At 39.1% G+C, this 22198-nt stretch overlaps 1 protein-coding gene across 4 annotated transcripts in view; it reads right to left on the bottom strand.

The window, feature by feature from the left end:
• Positions 1–22198, bottom strand: part of LOC138757445 (tetratricopeptide repeat protein 39B) — a 182885-nt gene that overhangs the window by 27445 nt on the left and 133242 nt on the right. For all 4 annotated transcript variants that reach the window (XM_069924743.1, XM_069924748.1, XM_069924758.1 and 1 more), the window contains exons 7-10: positions 17828–17895; positions 6607–6671; positions 4739–4841; positions 3570–3635 (exon numbers count right to left, since the gene is read on the bottom strand). In XM_069924743.1, coding sequence (XP_069780844.1) covers positions 3570–3635; positions 4739–4841; positions 6607–6671; positions 17828–17895 — 302 coding nt within the window. The remainder of the gene's footprint in view (positions 1–3569; positions 3636–4738; positions 4842–6606; positions 6672–17827; positions 17896–22198) is intronic.

The following is a 22198-nucleotide window of genomic DNA, read 5'->3' as shown; positions in this document are numbered from 1 at the left end:
AGCTATAAAATTATTTTGAGTTCCAAATTGGATGTTTAAGAAAATTCAAGATTGAAAGTTTTTCTTTCCATGATATATAAAATATTCAAAAATTTAGAGTGCACAGACAGAACCCTAATGGAGAGGTTGATATGTGTCTGAATAATCAGGGATTCAAGGGTTATGGGGAGAGGCAAGAGAGTGGGTCAATGGATGAGCTCACAATTAAATGGTGGATCTGTCTCGATAGGCCGAATAGCCTACTTCTGCTCCAATATCTTATGGTCTCATTGCATGCTTTAGACTCTAATATTCTCTTGTGCATGGTTTTTTCTGCAGTAAGAAAAGGCCTTGTACAGATCATTGCATACAAGAGGCTTCATTGCTCTATCCGCCAAATATATTAAGAGGTGGCACGGTTAGTGTAGCAGTTAGCACAACGCTATTACAGTGCTAGTTATTGGGACTAGGGTTCAAATCCTGCGCTGTCTGTAAGGAGTTGATATGTTCTCCCCATGTTTGCATGGGTTTCCTCTGGGGGCTCCAGTTTCATCCCACCGTTCGAAATGTACAGGAAGTGGGGGTGGGGGTGGTAAGTTATTTGAGTGTAATTGGGCCCCACAGGCTCATGGGCCAAAATGATCTACATTTAAAATTTAAATTAAAATAAAAAATATGCCAAGTGGAGATCGTGGAGAGAATGTTGAGGGGTGGAATGCAGGTATGAAAAATGGTGACGGGGAAATATGACTGATGGAGAAAGAGAGGATGATAGATAGTGGAAGGGGATTGGGGAGTGTGTGGCATGGAGAAACTAAAATCAGGAAGGAGAAGAAAATCAGAGGGCAGGTTTGAGCAGAAGCTCAGGGGGTGATTCAGATGACGACCAGGTAGTTAAGTGAGAGATCAAGGGATGCATAATGAAAGAAAAATGTTATGCATGGCAGACAGATTTAATGAGGATTATAGGAATAAGAAAGAATCCACCTCTTCAGCATTGGATAATAATACTGACCCGTTAAGAAATACTGGATTAAGTTTCTATCGTCTATAGGAGTGTTCAAGGCTAACACATAATTCAAGGACACAAACTATTTCATATGTCATATCCATCATGCATTGAAGTCTTCTCCACACCCCTGTAGTTTTTTTTATATGCACACACACACCAGTCACAATGTTGTTGCTGCATTGCAAACACATTAAAGGGCTATAATAAGGTCCATAATAAAACTGTTTACAGAAACATAAAAGCTGGAATCTTGAGAAGACAAAGAATTGCTGGAGGATCTCAGTAGGTCATACAGTATCTATGGGCAGAAATAATTAGCCCAACATTTTCGATCTGGCCCCTTTGTCAAGACTAGCCAGAAAAGTGGGGGGCGGGGGGGGGGGTGGTGAAATTACATAACTTAAGGGGGAAAGGATGGCAGTGGGTCAGAAGGTGTGGAGGTGGAGAGAGAGGTACAAGGAGAGTCCAGGGGAGGGAAGATGGAAGAAAAGTTAGAAACAGGAGGAGAGAAGCAAGTACAGAAATAGGTAGAGATGGAAACAGTGGCACCAGACAGGGGTGGGGCTACCCAAAATTAGATTTTTCATACTATTAGTTTTAAGGCAGGAGGAACATGGTGTTGTTCCTAAAGTTAACATTTGACCTCACCATGACCAGGAATGGTAGACCAACAAATAGAGCACAGATGTTCAAAGCACAGAAACATAGAAAAATAGGTCCAGGAGTAGGCCATTTGGCCCTCCAAGCCTACACTGCCATTTAATAATGATCATGGCTGATCATTACCTGGTTCCTGCCTTCTCCCCATAACCCTTGATCCCCTTAGCCACAAGGGCCAAATCGAACCTACTCTTAAATATCAACAAGGAACCGGCCTCAACTACTTCCTATTGGCAAACAATTCCATAGATCTACCATCCTCTGAGAGAAGACATTTTTCCTCATCTCAGTCCCCAAAAACTTCCCCCTTATCCTTAAACTGTGACTCCTGGTTCTGTTTTTTTTCCCAGCATTGGAAACAACCTATCTGTATCTAGTCTGTTTAAACACTTAAGAATTTTATATGTTTCTATAAGATCCCCCCCCTCAATCTTCTAAATTCCAGAGAATACAAGCCTAATCTATCCAACCTTTCTTCATATGCAAGTCCTTCCGATAATGTCAAAAATTGCCTGTTGAAATTTGAGCATTACTGCAATTTGCCAGTAGATGGCGATATCTCAACACTACTGAGAAGCTGAGCGTTCAAACCATGGATCCAATGGCACAATTGAAGAGCCACTGTTTCACTGCATTAGTGGGTTCAATCTTCATCTGAGGTACTGTTTGTGTGGAGCTAGCATCATTGTAATAGCACAAGTTTCCTCCAGGGGCTTTAATACTACTCAAGACTGCAAAAAAACTGTGGAGATTTGTGAATACAGCTCAAACAATTACGCTAACTAGAATCCCTTCCATCGATTCTATCTTCACTTTCTGCTGCCTTGGGAAAGTAGCACCCCAGTCTCATTCTTCTCTGCCCCCTCCTGTCTAGTTTGAAATACGAACATCCCGATTCAAGGATAGTTTATTATCTGTTGTCATCAGTCCTTTGAACAGATCTCCCATTAATATAAGTTGAGGCCTTGCATTGCTTAACTGAACTTTTCTCTTTAACACCAAGCCCAGCACTTTTTTTTAAAAATATGACACTATTCTCTCTACTTTTGCTGTTATTCTTGCACTTGCTAAGTCCATCACTACCACCAACCTCTCATGCATTAAAGACATCTATCAAAGATGCTGCCTCAAGAAGGCAGCCAACATCATAAAGGATCCCAATCACCCCGATCATGACGTCTTCTTGCTGCTACATTTAGGTAGAATGCACAGAAGGGTGAAAAACTGCACCTTCCAAAAAAAGTTTGCTCAATCAACTATCAGGCTCTTGAAACTTCCCTCCTCCCCTAAACATGATCCTACTCCCAGACCACCAAAGATCTGTCTCCACTATTTACAGCACATTTTTTGCACTAGTGCAACTGTGAATACTTATCTATTTATCAATTTTATTTATTATCTTTTTTCTCTTAATTGTTAATTTAATTCATACTTAATGATAGTGTGTTTTACATTCTCATGTACTGCAGTAATAATCTCATTACATCTGTATGTTATGCTCATATATTTGTTTTAGTTTTAATTCAAACAGGTGATAACTTGACTGTGTCTATGACTTGCCTGGACAGCACACAAAACAAAGATCGTCCCTGTATCTTGGTACATGTGACAATAGCAACAATTCAATTCATCCCAAAGACATGGGAACTGGAAGGTTGACTGTAAACTGCTCCTAGTTTGCAGGTGAGAGCAAAAACCTGAAGAGAATTGAAGAGAATGTGGGGAGAATAAAAATGGAAATATCATAGAAGTAGGTTAAATGGGTGGTTGTTGGTTAGCACATATTTGGAGGGCCAAAGGCCTGTTTCTCTGCTGCAACTCTGTGACTCATTGACAAAGGAGAAGTTAAAGGTGAATCTCAAGACTAGTCAGAATTCAATTACTTACATTTCCTAAGAATACACTTATTCACACATACCCGATTACCCGAAAATCCGATAAATTCAAGTAGCCGAAGAATTCTCAAAGGTAGCAAAGATAGCATCTGAATGAGAAAACAAAACATTTGTATTCATCAACATCATTGTCAAGCAACAGAGTTAACTAGTAAAAATATTTCTGCAGTTTAAAGTGATGAACAATGTTCGTTCAGGTGCCTTGCTGCTTAGCGTGGGCGATCGTGTCTGTCCATCCATCATGGTCTCTGACCTCCCAAATTGTAGTTGTTGCCTCCCCTGTTTCCAACCATGGAATTAATTCATCTATCATTTACATTCTCTATCTACCTCTGCTTCTTTTTCCTTCCAGCTTTTCAGGTGTAAATAAATGTTCTAATGTCTCGCTTTGCAAGATGTGTCCAAAGAATTTTGATAGCTGTTTTCTGATTCATTTAAGTAAAGTACATTTTGTTTTTGTTCTTTGTTGAACTTCTTTATTTGTTATCCTGTCCATATATGAGATGTATAGCATTCTTCTTAGAAACCATATCTCTGCTGCCTTGATTATTTTTTCCATTGCATTGTGATGGTCCATGACTTGCAGCCAATACACATCAGCATAGGAAGAATGTAGCCTTTGACACAATGAAACACCAAGTCATCGTGAAAATACTTAAAGATATTAATATCAATGGAAAAGATCTAAGAATAATCAGGAACTCTGCTGGCAACAAAGTACAGCCGTATGGATAGACAATGAGATTGGTGAATATCAGCCAATAAAGCGAGGAGTCAGACGGGGTTGTGTTCTATCACCAGACCGGTTCTCCCTGTACAGTGAAAACATCATGAGAACCATACCAAGACCTATTTGGAATAAGTATAGGAGACAATATCAACCACCTCCACTATGCTGATCATACAGTACTGATAGCAAACAATGAAGTAAATGTACAGAAATTAGTATCTACCATCAATACAGAGAGCAAAAGACTTGGCCTAACTTTAAACAAAAAGAAAACTGAAGTAATGACAATATCAAAGAAGCCTGATGTTCCAAATTGTAGGATCATATTGGGAAATGAAACAAGTTCACACCTTCAAGTACCTTGGATCATGGGTAACATCTGATAGCAAATGTGAAATAGCCATAAAAGAACAGCATTTATAGAAATGAGAACCATCCTAATGAACAAGATGAACAACATACCAAGTTAAAGGCTCCAATTCCTAACTTGACACCACCTTCAAACTGGCAATAGACGTCAGTTTTGACTCGATCTTGCGTCATCTGTACAACCTGTTGGCATTCTCTGAACAAACAGATCAAATATTTACATGATAAACAAGTTAAACTAAAAATAGTATTTAACCATGACCCAGAGTCCAACCCCTCAATTCCACTCCAGCTCACCCTAAATCTTTTGGAATATTTTATTAAAATTTTCCATAGAGTAATTCAACATTAATTTAATAAAACAAAAATAAAATTCAAAAATTACATCCCCCCTCTTCCCTAACCCCCCCCCCCCATACCCTCCACCCCTATAAGAAATTATTTAAAAGTACAATAATATAGTGATATTAACTAAAAGAAGAAAGAAAATCTTCAAGGATTGCTTGGAGACACATGATCAAACACACAAGACATTAACCAATCTTCTGTACAGTCAATATTTAAAGGATCTCTACAGGGCTCAGCCAATAAAGCTGAAGGAAACTATTAAATATTTATACCTAATATTTGCATATGCAGGTGCCATATTTGGAAAAATGTACCATATTTATTTCTCAAATTATATGTAATTTTCTCTAAAGGAATGCAATTCTGAATTTCTACATGAATCTGATTTTCAAGTAATAGCAATACCTTTTCTTGCCACTGCTAATGCAATTTTAACAAATTCCACTTGATATATTGATAATTTTAATTTAGGTCTCATCCCCTGTATATTCCCCAATAAGAATAAATATGGATTTTGCAGAAATACAACGTATGTAACCTGCTCTAAAAATTTCCCTCAATCCAGCCAAGATTACCTTAATTTGGGACATGACCATCTTGAATGCAGGATAGTCTCCATCCCTAAATCACATCTAAAACATTGAGCCAATGTATCTGATTTCATTCTATTCAATTTTTGTGGCTTAAGGTATAACTGATGTAAAAAAATTATACTGACCTAATCTATACTTTACATTAATAGTATTAGTCATACAATCTCAGCATAATTCTGATCATCTTCCTGGTGCTAAATAATCTAGTTGCATTATCAGCGGACAGACACTTTGCACAAAACCTGTCTGGTCCTGCCTCATCCTAAATTAACCAAGTTTCAAACTATATAACAATCAGTAACTCTGGCTGGTTAGATATATTCTGATTTATTTTTAACATTGTCATTAAAAATAGAAACCAAAAATGAAAATATGAAGAGGGAAGACTAAGAGAGCCCTTTTGGTGTTGTGGGACCAGTATGCCAAATGTCTTCTTGTCATGTGCTTTCTATATTTGGTTTCCAATCATCCTCAGCTAGGAAAGTTACTGATATTGTCTCCTGGAATCAGGAATGTACAGCTGGGAACATCTGGTAGTTCTGAAGATGTGCAACTGAAACATCATATCTCCTATGAATATTCTCCACACATTTCACCTGTAAGGAGAGTCTACCTATATAATATTAACAAAGCATCTGCAGTACTGGATAGCCCTAAAAGGTTTCACTTTATTTCACATGCAGGACAATTCCATCAGGAATTAGTACAATACTTAAGAGGTCATAGTCGAGGGTTTTACAGCATAGAAGCAGATTCCCCTGCCTAACTTGTTCATATTGTCCATATTTTTACCTGTGTTGACCCTATCCCTTTGTACATTTCCTATATACCTGTCTAAATACCTTTTGAATGTTACAATTGTCCGTTCTTCTACCATATCCTCTGGCAGCTCATTCTGTACACCCATTATCCTCTGTATGAAGATGATGCCCATTGGGTCCATTTTCCCCCTCTTACCTTAAACCTATGCCCTCTAGTTTTAAATTCCTATTAAAGATCAGAGAAGACAGAGGTTCTTACCTGTAGATGTTGTAACTTGTTCGAATTTTGATTCCTCCTTTAATAAAGTTAATCATGTTTTCATCCTAGAAGGAATCACTGGATTACGAGAGAGAAAAAAAAATCTCCTTTTCTTGAACATTGAACAACTGTTCAAAAGGCATCAACATCATTAGGCCCAGTCTGTGCAAGGGTCTGGTGGACATCAGCATCCCATGGAGGATGAAATTCAACTCCTCAATCCTATCCTGTTCTAATTTAAAGTTCACACATGTATTTATTTCAGTCTGCACAAACAAGCTTGGAGAATGATTCTGATCCTTTAAAGATTATATCTTTAAAAAGTGAATGTGTAATATGTAAATACCAACAAATATTATGGATTAGCTGTAATATTCCTCAATAAACTTAATTCTTCAGTTTTATGGTTTATTACTGTCTGATTCCTTGCTTTTTTAATAATTTATTTAAATTTTATATGCCAAACATGGAATCAACAAAAACAGTAAAATTTTAATACAGAGTTTACTCTGTATTAATAATTCCTGACTCCCCCCCAACTGCACCCTCCCATAAATAGTGAATAAAGTAAAGAAAGAGACCCCAAAGAAAGAAATGTAGAGATGAAGAAAGGAGAGAAGAATAATAAGAAAAAAAGGAAAGAAAGAATCAGAGATTATCGGGTGTCCACTGTTGACCCGACAAATTTCACATTTTCAATATTTATTTTGATCTTAAGGGGGCTTTAGCATTGGCATCATGGATGAGATGGGGATCAATTAAAGATTTGCACTCGAATTTTGCAAATATGGCTGCTAATATTTGTAAGAACATGTCATACTTATTTCTTAGGTTATAGGTAATCTTCTCAAGAGGAACATAACTATGCATTTTCACATTCCAAAGATGTGAATGAGGCTTCTAAGTAACTGCTATACATTTCCTGGCCACTGCCAATGCAATCTCAACAAATACCGTTGGGACAATCTCATTTTAGGCCTTAGGTAATATTACTGGGTTCTGTGGGAATTGGATTCCTGTAATTTGCTCTAAAAATTTCCCCAAATCTATCCAAAAGGATCTTACTTTGGAACATGCCCAAGATGAATGTAGAAAAGTTACTATCGCCTCACCGCACCTAAAGCATTGATCCAAAATGTCTGATTTTAATTTATTTAATTTTTGTGGTGTAAGATATAGCTGGTGCAAAAATTATATTGCACCATTCTATATCTCACATTTATTGCTTATGTTGCTCATATTGCTCACATCAAAGCTTATAATTAAACTGATTCCCATCTCTTTCTATACTTATGTAGCCCCTGTTGAGGAGTTCCCGTTTGACGAAGTTAATACATTGCTGAAGTAAATTTCTTTGCACAGTACAACTCCGAGTTTCCAAAATGGTCAGGAACAGGCCTTTTTCAGATAAACTTTTTTTTTGGAGAACTGGTCATTTTCTAAAAACAGTCCAGTAACAACAGCAAATCACTTGTAACAGTGTTTAAACAACACAAAACAAAAAGGGAAGGCTTTTTAAGCATGAAAATATTGTTTAATTCTCAGCCACACCATTCACCGACTTCTCTCCACCGAGGCTCTGCTCATGCTAGGAGCCCAAGGGTCCCACTCCTGCCTGGGAGCTCAAGATCCTCGCTCTCGCCGGTGCTGGGAGCATGAGGTCCGCTGCTGCCTGCGCTGGGAGCCTGATGTTCCCGCTGCCAGGAGCCCAAGGTCCCTGGTCAGTTCGACTCCAAAAAAAATTTGGATAAATGAGTATTTCTGATTTGTTTCAGATATCCTAATTTATTCAATTAAAAAAAAAATTGGATAACTAAGGATTTCAGAGAAACAGATTTTGGATAATCAGAATTGTACTGTATTACCTTTTTGAATCAGTCTCCACATCACTACACTTTCGATAAAGTAATTGTTGGGCCCAATTTATCCCTTAACTGAAAATAGCAGAATACTGTATTATTAGCAATATCAAACATTTTTAAATTGTTCATAGGACATGAGTTTCCCCTGCTCATAACAATCCTTGAGAAATCTAGTCCTTTTCATGTAAAAACTAAAATCTTATTACCCATTGTTAACAGTATAAGTCTATTCTGAGTCAGAAGTGTTTTTGGAGATATTCTTCCTTTAGTACCCATCTGATAATTTACTTTACTCCAGATAATAATTAAATGTTTTAATTAATTTAATTAATTTCAGATATTAATTTTCAATCCTATTTATATACTAAATCTACTGCTATCTTCTCTCCCACTTTAAACAGTTCTATTTTTACCAATGAAGACTCATCTCCTCCCTCAAATAGGGAGTAAGAAATTTAGTTTTAGCTGCCCAATAATAATTTTTTAAATTTGGGAGCTGTAAACCTCCCACTCACATTTCCATGTTAATCTTTCTGTGGAGACTCTGGCCATCTTACCCTTCCATAGGAATTTGATGACATGTTTATTTAGTTCCTGAAAAAAACCCTCTGAGCCACTGAAATTGGTAGTGTCTGAAAGAGATAATGTACTCTTGGAAATATATTCATTTTTACACATTTGACTCTCCCAACTAGTGTTTGGCAGAGCCATCATCTGTTCAAGTCTTCTTCAGCATTTTTAAGCAAGGGGAGATGATTTATCTAAATTCTGTAAATTATCATGTGCTTTGATCTCTAAATATTTTATCCCATTTGGGGGCCATATAAATTGAGTATTTCTTTGACTTTGACTATAATCCCCACCCATAAGTGGCATAATTTCATTTTTTAATCCTAATTTATTTTCCAGTTTTGAGTACAAATTCTGTAATGAATTTACTGGTTCTGTCAGGTATATCAATAGATTATCTGCCTCGGCTAATGGTTTTATAGCCAGTATAAAGAGAGCTGGAGATGATGGACATCCTTGTCTGCTCGATCTAGATAGGGGAAATGCTGGAGAAATTTGTCCATTAACTTTAGCTTTAGGTTCATGATATAATGCCCTGATCCAATTTATAAAATTTGTCCTAATCCAAATCTTTCCAACACTTTAAATAAAAAGTCCCATTCCAATCTATCAAATGCCTTTTTGCATCCAGGGCCACAGCTATGCTCAAGACACCTCTCTTTTGGGCCAAATGAATTCACTAAGCGGGCCGCTTACATTATCTGCAGACTGTCTTTTTTTGGCAAAGCCTGTTTTATCCATATTTATTAATTTCAGTAAATATTTTGCCAGTCTATTTGCCAAAGCTTTGGCAATAATTTTATAATCTGAATTCAACAATGAAATATAGATATCACTGTAGTTATTGCTGCTGAAAATTATTCTGGGAGATTATGGGTCTCAACAGCCTGATCTAATACCTCCATAAAAAGAGGCATCAAAATATCTTTAAATTATTTGTAAAATTCAGGAGGCACCCATCCTCCCCCGGCGACTTATTAACCTGCAATGAGCTCAATCCTTCTCTTATCTCCATCTGGGTAAATGGGGCAGTGAATCCTTCCTGTTCTTCCAAATCTAAATTTGGAAATTCCATTTGTGAAAGGAACTCTTCAATTTTATTAATATCTCCTTGAGGTTCTTATTGATATAATTTAGAATAAAATTGTTTAAAAGCCTCATTAATTTCTTGCAGTTTGTAGGATGTTCTATTTGCATCTGTTTTGACCACATTGTTGTTTTTAATATTCTATTTAAATTTCATATGTATACATATATATATATATATATCCAAATACAGAACCGTCTTTCATTCATCCCTAAACAGTAATACATTGTATTTTATTACACCAAACCCCTCTGAAACCCCCCACCAATAATTACATTAAAAAAAAGAAATACAGAAAAGGATACAAGAAAGAAAAGGAAAGGATACAAGAAAGAAAACTAAGAAGAAAGAAAAATACATCTGCTTACTTAAGTTACACTAAATTCAATCAAATTTCGCCTCTACAATATTGAACATATAAACATCAAGAAGTTGGTAAGGTTTTGAGGTTTAGGGGATAATTTCATAATGTAATGCCTACAGTATATAAGTATGGACATCAAATTTTTAAGAAATAGACATATTTATTTCTTAAATTGTATGTAAATTTTTCAAGAGATATACAACTACATATTTCAGCATGCCATCCATTCATTCCCAAATTTGAATCTGATTTCCATGACATTGCTATGCATTTTCTTGCAATTTTCACAAATTCCTTTTAAAACCTATTAAGTGTTAATATCGGCCTAATCCCAGATACTTTACCTAATAAAAAAAGCATTGGATCTTGAGGAAATTTAACTTTAGTGACCCGTAATAAAAATACTGCTAAGTCTGTCCAAAAAAGTCTCCATTTTGAATATAACCAAGAGGAGTGTAAGAAAGTACCTATCTCTTGATTACACCTGGAACATTTGTCTGATAAATGTGATTCTAACCTATTTATTTATATGGAGTAATGTATAATTGATGCAAAAGATTATACTGAACCTATCTGTATTTAATATTTATTGAGTTGGTCACACTATCATGATGCAATTCCAACCAATTTTTCTTCCCAATACTAATATTCAAGTCAGTTTCCCATCTTTGTCTAGATCTATGAATTCCTTGTTTCTGTATTCCTTTTGCAATAATGAATACATAGCTTAAATAAATTTCTTAATTGATTTATTGCAAATGAAACTTTCTATTTCACTCCTTTCAGACACCTAACGATCTGCTTCACTGAGGCGCCGTTTACTTTCTTCGCTCTCCAGAGCACATCTGGCCGGGCTGCGTCTTTCCTGGGGTCGCTGAAGTCCTCATCAGTGAGCAAGAGTCAGATATTCTCAGGCAGCTGCTCCAGGAAAATTTGCTTGAAGAGCAGGCAAGGCCTGAGTCCATCAACAAGGGTGAGCATCTCGCTCATGAGGGCGGATAGGGCCTTGTCCCCCAATCCGTCCATATGCAACAATCGGACGGCACGAAGGTGCAGATTAATAGCTCCTTGAGGGCATCATATTTGAATTGCTCCGGAGGCTGCTGCAGGAAGTCAATGACCCTAGCTGCCTTGTCCTAGTCAAGTGAGCTCACCATGTATTAGTAAAGTGTATCATCAGCGGTGATCTGTCAGAGAAGGAACTGGGCCTTGGCCTATTCGAACCACATGTGTGGCTGCAACACCCAAAACATTGACAGCTTCAATGAAACCGCACGAAGAGCCACTTGGTCCGTCATCTGCAGGTCAAACTGCCGGTTGGACCTGCTGGGGTCACCAATGTAGTGTGCGTGCTACCACGAAGTGTGGAAAGAAGTCACATACATGAGGAGTCCAAGTCAAAGACTGATTTATTGCACTAGCAGCTCTGCTTATATTCTCTCACCGCTGCTGACGACAGGAGTAATGTCATAGCAGTACCAGCCTCAGGTTGGTCAGCATTCCTGCCGTTGCTCGTTGTTTCCTGCCATGCAGGTTGTCAGCTGGGACAAAGTTCCTTGGTCCCTGTGGCATCTGCATGGTCACCACATTTGTTGGCCATGTTGTGCACCAGGTTAATCGGCTGCTACAATCCCATATTTATATTTCAATTGATCAAATGTCATTAAGCTCCTCCCTTCAAAGTAATCCACTATTCTCCTAATCCCTTTCCTAGACCAATTACTAAAAAGTCTAATATTCATTGTAAAAAAATTAAGCCTATTTTAGATCAATGGCATTTTAGGTTTCTCATAATTTCTCATTCCCAATTCAACATTTACCTTATTCCATATATTAAACAAAATAGGGATAAATATCATTTTTTTGGTAAAAGTAGGGAGTGCATATTTAAAAACTCTTGGTATTAAAATTTAATCTCCTGGTCCGCTCTGGTGAATGTCAGTCTCCGCAGCTAAAACGTTGATTATTTGTTGTCTTTAGTGATGAGCTCCTTTCTTCTTTCTTTGTACGTGGATTGGGGAGGAGGGAGGGTGTTAGTTGGGAGGATGAGGGAGGCTTGGGGGGGTGGATTTTATTCAATTATATAATGTTTGTATCAATATGTTATAATTAATGTCATATGGTTTAAAATTATAAATAAAATATAAAAAAAACAATGGAATATCCCTATCTACAATTATTATTCTATTATCCCATTTATATTTCAAATCTTCAGGTATTGTCTCCCCTACTTTATCCATCTCTATCTTAATCCATGCTGGTTTTTCTCCCTCCCCAAAAAAGGAAGAAAGGATTCTCAATTGTGCTGCATTTTAGTAATTTTTAAAGTTAGGAAGTTGTAAACCTCCCAATTCAAATTTCCAAGTTAATTTTTCTCATAAAACTCTCGACATTTTGCCCTTCCAATGAAACTTTCTTACATATTTATTCAATTCCTGAAAAAATTTCTGGGCAACGTTTGAAAATGTTTTGAAAAATATTCCTTCTTATAAAATTAACTCTTCCCAATAAAGTTATAGGCAATTTCATGCATCTTCTTAACTCTTCATCGATTCTCTTAAGGGGTTATAATCTAGTTTGAATATGTTTTTTAAATTATTATCTATTCTTATCGCTAAATATTTTGTTCCATTTACTGGCCATTTAAATTGAGTATTGTAGTGGCCCGCACATGTAGACGAGGACCAGCCCACAAAATGGCCAACAAACTTGGCAACTGCGCGGATCTTGGGGTGACACCAGCTGTCATCCCAGGTGACCTCCCACACGGCGGGAAGATGGGGAACTCTGGCGGGAACCTTACATCAGTGCCTGGGGCACATATAAGCGTGATGGCTAGAGCTATAAGCCAGTCTTGTTTTCCAAGGCTTTGGTGTGTGTGCCGTTCTTCTCCTAGCGTAAATTCTACATTGGTGACCCGGACAGGTCCAACTGGCAGTTGGATCCAAAGAGGACGGATCAAGCGAAGCCAGCAACCATCCACGTGGTCTCACTCAGGCTCCCAATCTTTTGGGTGTCACTGCCACACATGTGGTTCGAGCACAGTTCCAGTTTCAACACACCACCACTGCTGCTGACATTTTTTTTTCACTTTTTAAAAAACTTTTTCCTTGGGACAGCCAGATTCCTACATCCTGGCTCTACCTCATCTCATGAAGTATCCCCACACTGATTGTTCTTGAGACCTGTTCTGCTTTCAACTGCCAAGAGAGCACCTTATCAGCTCTTTCCCCTATAGTACCTAACTCACCACATCTTTTACTCAGTCAATTTTCCAACAGCCACTTGGTAGGCTGCAGCTGCTGTCATTGTTATAAACCCACTGAAATGCTGGAGGAACTCAGCCAGTCTTTTCACCATCTATATTGCCAATATTTCGGGCCTAAGCTCTTCTTCAAGGCAAATTCAGAAAAAGCAGAAACAGGATATATCAGAAAGTCTCAGAATTCAAACAATGGGAAAGGAATCCAGACCAACAAAAGGTGTTAACTGGATATGATAAGGGACGAGATGAGAATTCATCATGCGTGAAAAAAGACAGGGAAAGGAAAGATGATGGGGGAAGAAAGGGGTGGGTTTTTTTTTAACAAAAGCCAGAGGAGTCACTATTAATGACATCTGGTTGGATGGTACCCAGTTGGAAGTGGAGGTGTTTTTACTCCAATATATGGGTGTTCTCATTCTGGCAGTCCATGAGATGCATGAGACCATGGGCAATCATGTCAGCAAGGGAATGGGATGGAGAACTGAAATGGGTGGCCACTGAGAGATTCATGCTATTGCATCCGGTGCTCCTGCTGTGGTCTCTTCCACATCAGAGAGACTGGACGCAGACTGGGAAATCGCTTTGTTGAGCACCTCGGCTCTGTCTGCTGCACCCTCCAACTGGATGGCGTTAAAAGCAACTTCTCTGGCTTTCATTAAACCCTCCCCACCAACTTCTTTCCCCATCATCTCTCCTTTCCCTGTCTCCATGCGCATGGGCATGTTAAATTCTACTTAGACCCTGTTCATATCCAATTAACATTTTTTGGTGGTTTTGACTCCTCCCCCGTTGCTTGAATTCTGAGACTTGCTGATATTTCCTGCTTCTATGTTTTCTGATTTTTTTTCCATGAAGAAGGGCTCAGGCCCGAAACATTGACAATAAATCTTGAGTGAAATATGCAGGCACTATGGTTGAAACAAAAACACAAAGCTGGAGAAACACAGCAAGTCAAGCAGCGTCCTTTATATAGCAAAGGTAAAAATACATAACCGAAATTTTGGGCTAGAGGTCTTCATCAAGGTCTGGAAAAATGTCAGTAGGTGTCCAAACAAAAGGGTGCAGGACAGGTGTGGTCGCAAAGGCAGGAGGTGATAGGTGGAGAAGGGAGGGAGGGGACAGCAGCGATCAAGGGGAGGAGGGATGGCAAGCTAAATAGAGGAGTAAGGGAGGGAGGAGAAGTGGAAAGGGGAAGGGAAGTGGAAGGGGAAGGAAACTGGAAATGTCCACGTTAATGCCATCTGGCTGGAAAGTGCCCAGGCGGAAAATCAGGTATCGCTCCTCCAATTTGCATGTGGTCTTGGTGGGATATAAACAGACATGTGAGTATGGGAGTGTGACACAGAACTGAAATGGTTGGCTACTGGGAGGTCTCTGTCACTGGTGCGGATGCAGTGAAAGTGCTCAGCAAAGTGATCTCCCAATCTGTGCCCAGTCTTTCTGATGTAGAGAAGGTCACAAAGAGAGCATCGGATGCAGTAAATCAGTGCTTCGCTTAAATGGCCTGTCCTGGACCAAGGTGAGGAAGTGTGGGTCCATGTGTGGCACTTCCTGTGGCCACAGGGAAAGGTGCCAGGGAGGGTGGGGGGGGGGGTGTAATTGTGGGGAGGGATGAGTGCACGAGGGAGTCCATGGAGGAAGTGGTCCCTACAGAAGGCAGAGAGGGGAGGAGAGGAGAAGATGTGTCTGGTAGTGGATCCTGTTGTAGGTGCTGGAAATTCCAGAGGATAATGTGTTTGATGTGGAGGCAGGTGGGGTGGTAGTTGAGGATATGGGAGATTCTATCTTTGTTGTGTTTGGGGGCAGAACTGGGGACACATGGTGCCCAGTTTATCCTATAGATGTCTGCTATAGATGCTGAAAAGACTGGCTGAGTTCTCCAGCATTTCGGTGTGTTTACTATGTTAAACTACTCTCATCTGCCTGCATATGGTTGATAAACCTCTTTCCTTTCCTGTTGATGTGCTGGTCCAAATGGCCCTTGAAGATTGCTTTCATATCTGTTTTTGCCACTTTGTGTGGAACATGTTCCAAGCACCTATCATTCAATGTGTAAACTTGCTTCACAAATCTCTTTACTCCCTCCCACTTTAAAGCCATGTCTTTTAGTATTTCCACTCTCATAATTTTATATACTTCTGTCAGGTCACTCTTCAAGCTCCATCAAAAACAATCCAAGTGTGTCAAATCTTTCCTAATAACTAATGTTTTCTCATCCAGGCAATATTCTGGTTAACATCTTCTGATCCCTCACTGAAGCTTAAAATCTTTCCTATAGTGTTTTGACCAGAATTGCACAAAATGCTTCAAATGTGGCCTGACCAACATGTTATACCAGTGGTTCTCAACCCTTTTCTTTCCACTCACATACCATTTTAAGTATTCTCTATGCCACAGGTGCTTTGTGATTAGTAAGGGATTGCTTAAGGTGTTATGTGGGTGGAAAGAAAAAGTTTGAAAACCACAGTTTTAATCATACTCCAAAGGAAATGGGCCAATGACAATTTTTCTCAAGCAAAATATTTCAGTAACAATTGGGTCTAGTGCAGTGATTTTCAACCTTCTCTTCCCACACTCATACCACCTTAAGCAAACCCTTACTAATCACAGAGCACCTATGGCATAGGGAATACTTAAAGTGGTATGTGAGTGGAAAGAAAAAGGTTGAGATCCACTGTGTTATACAGTTGCAATGTGACTTACTCTGACCAATAAAGTATCCTTTCATGGAGCTATGGATTTGCATTCCAAAATCTATTTGTAATTCAATGCTCCAAAGGCTTCTGACATTTACTCTACACTTCCCTCTTGCATTTGGCTTCCCAAAATCCAACAACTTACTCTTGGCTGGACTAAACTTCATCTGCCATCCACCCAAGTTTCCAATTGGTATATATCTTGCTATATCTTTCAAGAATCTTTCTCACTCATCATAACTCAACCAAGATCTTTGCAGACCACCACTTGTCACAAACCTTAAGTCAAAAAGCACCACACTATTTTTACCCTCATTTTTTTTATAACTAACCAATTTAATAACTCACTGTGGATTTCATTGGTCTTCTCTAATGTTATACCATGGGTTTGTGTTTGAGAAAACATGCTTTTCTGAAGAAGCAACTGAGATGATTGATGAGGGCAAGATGGTATACATTAACCTACATGGACTCCTGTAAGGTCTTTACACAGAGTCCTGCATGGTAGGCTACACCAGCAGGTCAAATTCACATGGAATCTAGAGATGCCAGTGCGACTCGGGTGGGAGAGGGGGAGAGACAGCAGCACGACTCGGGTGGGAGAGGGGGGGGAGAGACGGCAGCGTGACTCGGGTGGGAGAGACAGCAACGCAACTAGGTTGGGGGGATAGATGGCAGCGTGACTCAGGCGGGCGAGTCGGCAGCACAACTCGGGTGGGAGAGGGGGAGAGACAGCAGCACGACTCAGGCGGGGGAGGGGAGGGCGGGGTCATATTATGCACGTGGGTAAAATTTTCCCCCCTTTTTCCTCTCAAAAATGGGGGGGAGGGTCACATTTTACACGAAATGCATTATACGCGAATATTTATGGAAATTTTTTTTTTAATTTCCCTTTCTGCCCCAAGTTGATTAGTTTCTCTTGGGCAACAGTAGGGCTTTGTCATGTCGTTTTGTTGAGCCTGGACCAGGAAAAAAAAAGAATTGTATTAGTTGGAAAATAAGAATGATTATATTGTAATTAACTAATCCAAATTTTATCTAAAAATAAAAATGTAGCTTTTCTTCTGATCTGCACCTAATTAATTCAGGTAGGAAGATACAAACTTGGACATTGGGGCCCATCATGACTGGCCAGAGTGATAATGCAGTTCATGCCCTAACCAATATCATCGGTTGCTAGCATGAATGACTGGATAGTCTTGAATCCCTTGGAATCTTAATTTACTTTTTAAGAAGGAGAGAAAGGGAAAGGCTGCAAACCATTTAGTCAATAAAAGTTTGGTTGCAATTACATATATTGTATTCCAGTGTGGAGTGTGTTAATTGCTTAATTTTAAGTAATAGAAGCCACATTTGAGTACAGAAGTAGTTTCTTACCTGTACTAATGTCAGAGCTGCCTTTTGAAGTAAACATTCAGCATAGCACATCTCTGCATGCATCTCCTCTGATGGACAATATAAATAGGAATATTAGTAATTAAAGTGCCAAATTAAGATGGTTAAAATAATAAGAAAAATAGATGTATGTGGCTGGAGAAAAGGTACTTAATTTTAAGGAACCAAAATCAACTGGAAGAATAAAAGGATTGCAGGAAAGAGCTTGAATAAGGCTTTAGAAAGGGGCCATGAAAGGTCTTTGATGAGTATGATCAAAAGGAATCCCAAAGCATTTTATACATACATTAAATAACTAAGGGATAATTAGGGAAAGTAGGGGACCACTCAAGAATAAAGGAAAGAATTTATGCTTCGAGTCAGAGGGTGAGGAAGCAAATGAGTATTTTTCATCAGTATTCACCAAAGAGAAAGAGACAGAGGACAGCAATAGGGAGCATATTGTGGAGAATGTAAAGGATAGGACATTTTAAGATCAAGAAAGAGATGGTTCCGAGTCTTAAAGGGCATTAAGTTGGCCAAATCCCTGGGTCTAATGGGATATATCTAAGGTTATTGAAAGAGAAAAATGAAGAGATTGCTGATATCTTGATGAAGACCTTTATATTCTCTCTAGGAACATTTGAGGATCCAGGGGACCATAGAGTACCCAGTGTTGTACCATTGTTCAACAAGGGAAATAATGAACTTGATTGAGCTTCACATCAGTGATAGGAAAGTTATTGGAGAAGTTACTTGGGTATAAGAATTATTTACATTTGAAAAGGCATAGTCCAATCAGGGGAGCCAGTGTGTGCAGAGCATGTCATATCTTGCAAATTTGCTATTGAGCTTTCTGAGAAGGTGACAAACGTGATTGATGAAGTTAAGGCAGTTGATTTTGTCTATATGGACAGTGGTAAGGGATTTGACAAGGTCATTCATGGTACTCTGATCCAAAAGGTACAGATCATGGGATCCACAGTGAATCAATTGTTTGGTTTTGAATTGGCTGGTCCAAGGAAGCCAGAGATGGAAGGGTGTTATTCTAGCCGGAGCACCATAAGCAGTGGTGCTCTGCAGGAATTGGTTCTAATACCTTTGTTGTTTGTAATATATATAAATGACTTGGATGAAAAAGGAGGTGGATGGATATATGCAAGTTTGCAGAAGACACAACAATTGATGGAGTAATAAACAATGTTGAGAGCTATCAAAGAATTCAAAAGAGCATAGATCATATACAGATCTAGGCAGAGAAATGGCAGATGGCATTTAATCCAGACAAATGTGAGGATTTTCACTTTGGAAGGTCAAAAGTATGTGAAAAGTAGACAGTTAATGACAGGACTCTTAAGGCATTGATGTGCAGAGGGATTTGAGAGTTCAGTTTCATAGGTCCATTAAACTGGCTGTGCAGGTAGCTAGAATGGTTGAGAAAGCATCATGGTATGCTTGCCTTCATTGGGCAGGGCAATTAGCAAGCAAATCATGTTGTACAAATTTTGATTAGGCCCCCTTGGAATACTGTGCATAATTTTGGTCACCCATTCAAGGATGTTGAGGTACAGAAGAGATTGGCCAGGATATTGCCTGGATTAGAGCGATCGGGAAAGGTTGGACCAACTTGGATTTTTTTTTTTCTCTCTGCAATGGGAGACCAAATAGAAATTTACAAAATTATGACAGGCATTGATAGGGTAGACAGTCAAAATCTTTTTTTCCAATGCTGCACATTGGAAGACGTGGGTTTAAAACAAGGGGGGTGGGGCTTTTCTTCTCTCACAGAGTGGTAGGTGCCTGGAATAAGCTGCCAGGAGTAGTAGTGGGGACAGATACAATTGTAACTTTTAAGTGGCTTCTGGATGGACACATGGAACATACCTGTTCCATAACACACATCGAATATGCAGGGAAGAAGTGAGTACATCTCAAGCAGCAGTTTTTGTTGAATTTGTGCCAATTCCTATGCTGAACTGTTTTATGTTCACCGTAATTCTGGGTCCCAAAAAGCCTCAGGCACTCCCCCCTTTCCTCCCCCCCTCCCCCAACATCAATCAGACATTACATGCATAGGCCTGATTTTACTTGTTTTAGTAATTGGTCCTGTGAGTCATTTCTACCATGTGGTGCATTTCTGAAGACACTACAGTTTTACTGCAAAAACATATACTGTATACATGTGTAATAGCTGATACAATGTAAAAGTCGACCTCTTTATATTTGACCCAAAAATCTGGTATTTACCATAAATGTAAACCCCCCAACCCCCTAGTTTTGGGCCTGTCCACCCACCAATCCGAGCTCCCAATGCCCTGACTGCAGACTCCCGCCTGGGCCCCAGGTGCCTGCCCATCTGAGCTCCTGACGTTTAACCACGGGCTTACCACTCGGTCCTGGCCGCCCACCCGAGCCCCCAACGCCTCGGCTGCCCGCATGCCCATCTGAGCTCCCGATGCCTCGAACGCAGACTTAGCACCTGGTCCCAGCCTGCCATCTGAGCTCTCAACAGCTCTAACAAAAGCATGTACTTACCACGGTCAGAAGTACTATGCTTGCAATAGTCGACCCCCTCAACTTTACCCTAAAAATTGGCCCACAAAATTTGACTATTGCACACGTAAATATGGTGAGATTTCACCTCTTTGACAAGAGATGAAAATAGGAATCATGCCAGCTGTGATTTTGACAGGTGTTTGTTGATTATTTGCATATTGCATTTACTCCTCAGCTTGAGTCAGTTTTGAAGATGATAATTATATATCACAACACACTTGAATAAAATGAGCGAAGGACCGATCTCAAATTTTCAATTGCTTGATTCATTAAGCACAAGTGACCATAAAATAATTAATATCAAAAGACATAAGTATAATCCAATTTCAATTTTCAGTACAAGAAAACTTTCTTGAAACCTTGATTAACACAGAACATTGAACTGTGCAGCACAAGAACAGGTTCTTTAGCCCACAGCACAGCAACCATGATGCCAAATTTAAATAATTTCATCTATCTCCTGTCTGTTCATGTGCCTGCCTAAATGCCAATTAAACAATGCTGACTTATCTCCTCTCACTACATCCACAGGCAGTGCATGACAGGCACCAATCATTCTCTGTGTTAAAATCTTGCCTTGCAAATCAAATCTCCTTTAAACATTCCCCTTCTCAACCTAAAATTATGCCCTCTAATGTTTGTCATTTCTCCCTTGGGAAAAAGTCTCTATCTTCCTTTTCCAGGGCCTCTCTATCAGTAAAATTCTATGGGTCCATTCTCAGTGCCTGATGCTCAACTGAAGACAATCCAAGTTTGTCCAACCTCTCCTTAAGAGTTAATGATCTCTAATTGAGGCAATCTGGTGAACTTCTTCTGCAGGCTCTCCAAAGTCCCCCCATCCTTCCTGAACTTCAGCACTAGAAGTATATGTAACAACCCAAATATGGCCTAACAGTTTTATACAGCTGCAGTATGATTTGATAGTTTTTATGTTCAATACTCCAACAAATTAAGACAAATACGCTTTACACATTCTTTACTACTCTATTTATTCGTGTTGCTTCTTTCAAGGAGCTGTAAAATTGCACCGCAGGATCCCTCAGTATATCATTGCTCTTTAGAGATTTGTCATTTACTGCAGAGTTTACTTTTAGTATCAATGAGTAACACCTCACACTTATCCAGATCAAACTCCATCTGCGCTTTTTCTGCTCATATTTCCAGCCGATCTATATCCTGCTGCATCATTTGACAATTATAACAGCATCAATTTTTTTTAACGTCATCCGCAAACTGGCTACTCATGACACTTAAATTTTTCTTCAAATCATTTTATGTAAAGAACAGATGACCCAAAATTGATCCCTGCCGAACACCACTGGTCAAATGCAAGAGAAAAGTGAACAGTAAATGGCAGGACCTTTAGAGGTTTAATAGCTCCCTAAAAGTTGCCACATGGTAGATAGGAAGGTAAAGAAAGTGTGTATTATGCTTACCTTCATCAGTTGGGTCATTAAGTTTAAAAGAAAAAGACAAGGATGAGACCACTCTTGGAATATTGCATGCTGTTCAGCTTACTTAGCTATAGGAAGGATATCAACCTTCCCAAAGGGGTACAGAGGAAATTCAAGAGGATGCTGCCAGGACTGGAGGGCTTGTGTTATGGGGAGAGGTTAGATAGGTTAGGACTTTACTTTCTAGAGCATAGAAGGCTGAGGAATGATCTCATGGAGGTTTATGAATTCAGGATAAAGTGAATGTCCAGTTTTTTTTCCCCCAAGTTAGCTGATTTAGAATGAGAGGGCAGTGCTTTAAGGTGAGAGGGAAGAAATTTAAGAGGGACTCAGGAACAACATTTTCACTTAGTATCTGGAACGA

This window comes from Narcine bancroftii, chromosome 1 (assembly GCF_036971445.1).
Source record: "Narcine bancroftii isolate sNarBan1 chromosome 1, sNarBan1.hap1, whole genome shotgun sequence".
NCBI lineage: Eukaryota > Metazoa > Chordata > Chondrichthyes > Torpediniformes > Narcinidae > Narcine > Narcine bancroftii.
The sequence above is the reverse complement of the archived record's forward strand: the minus strand, read 5'-3'. Positions and strand labels throughout refer to the sequence as shown.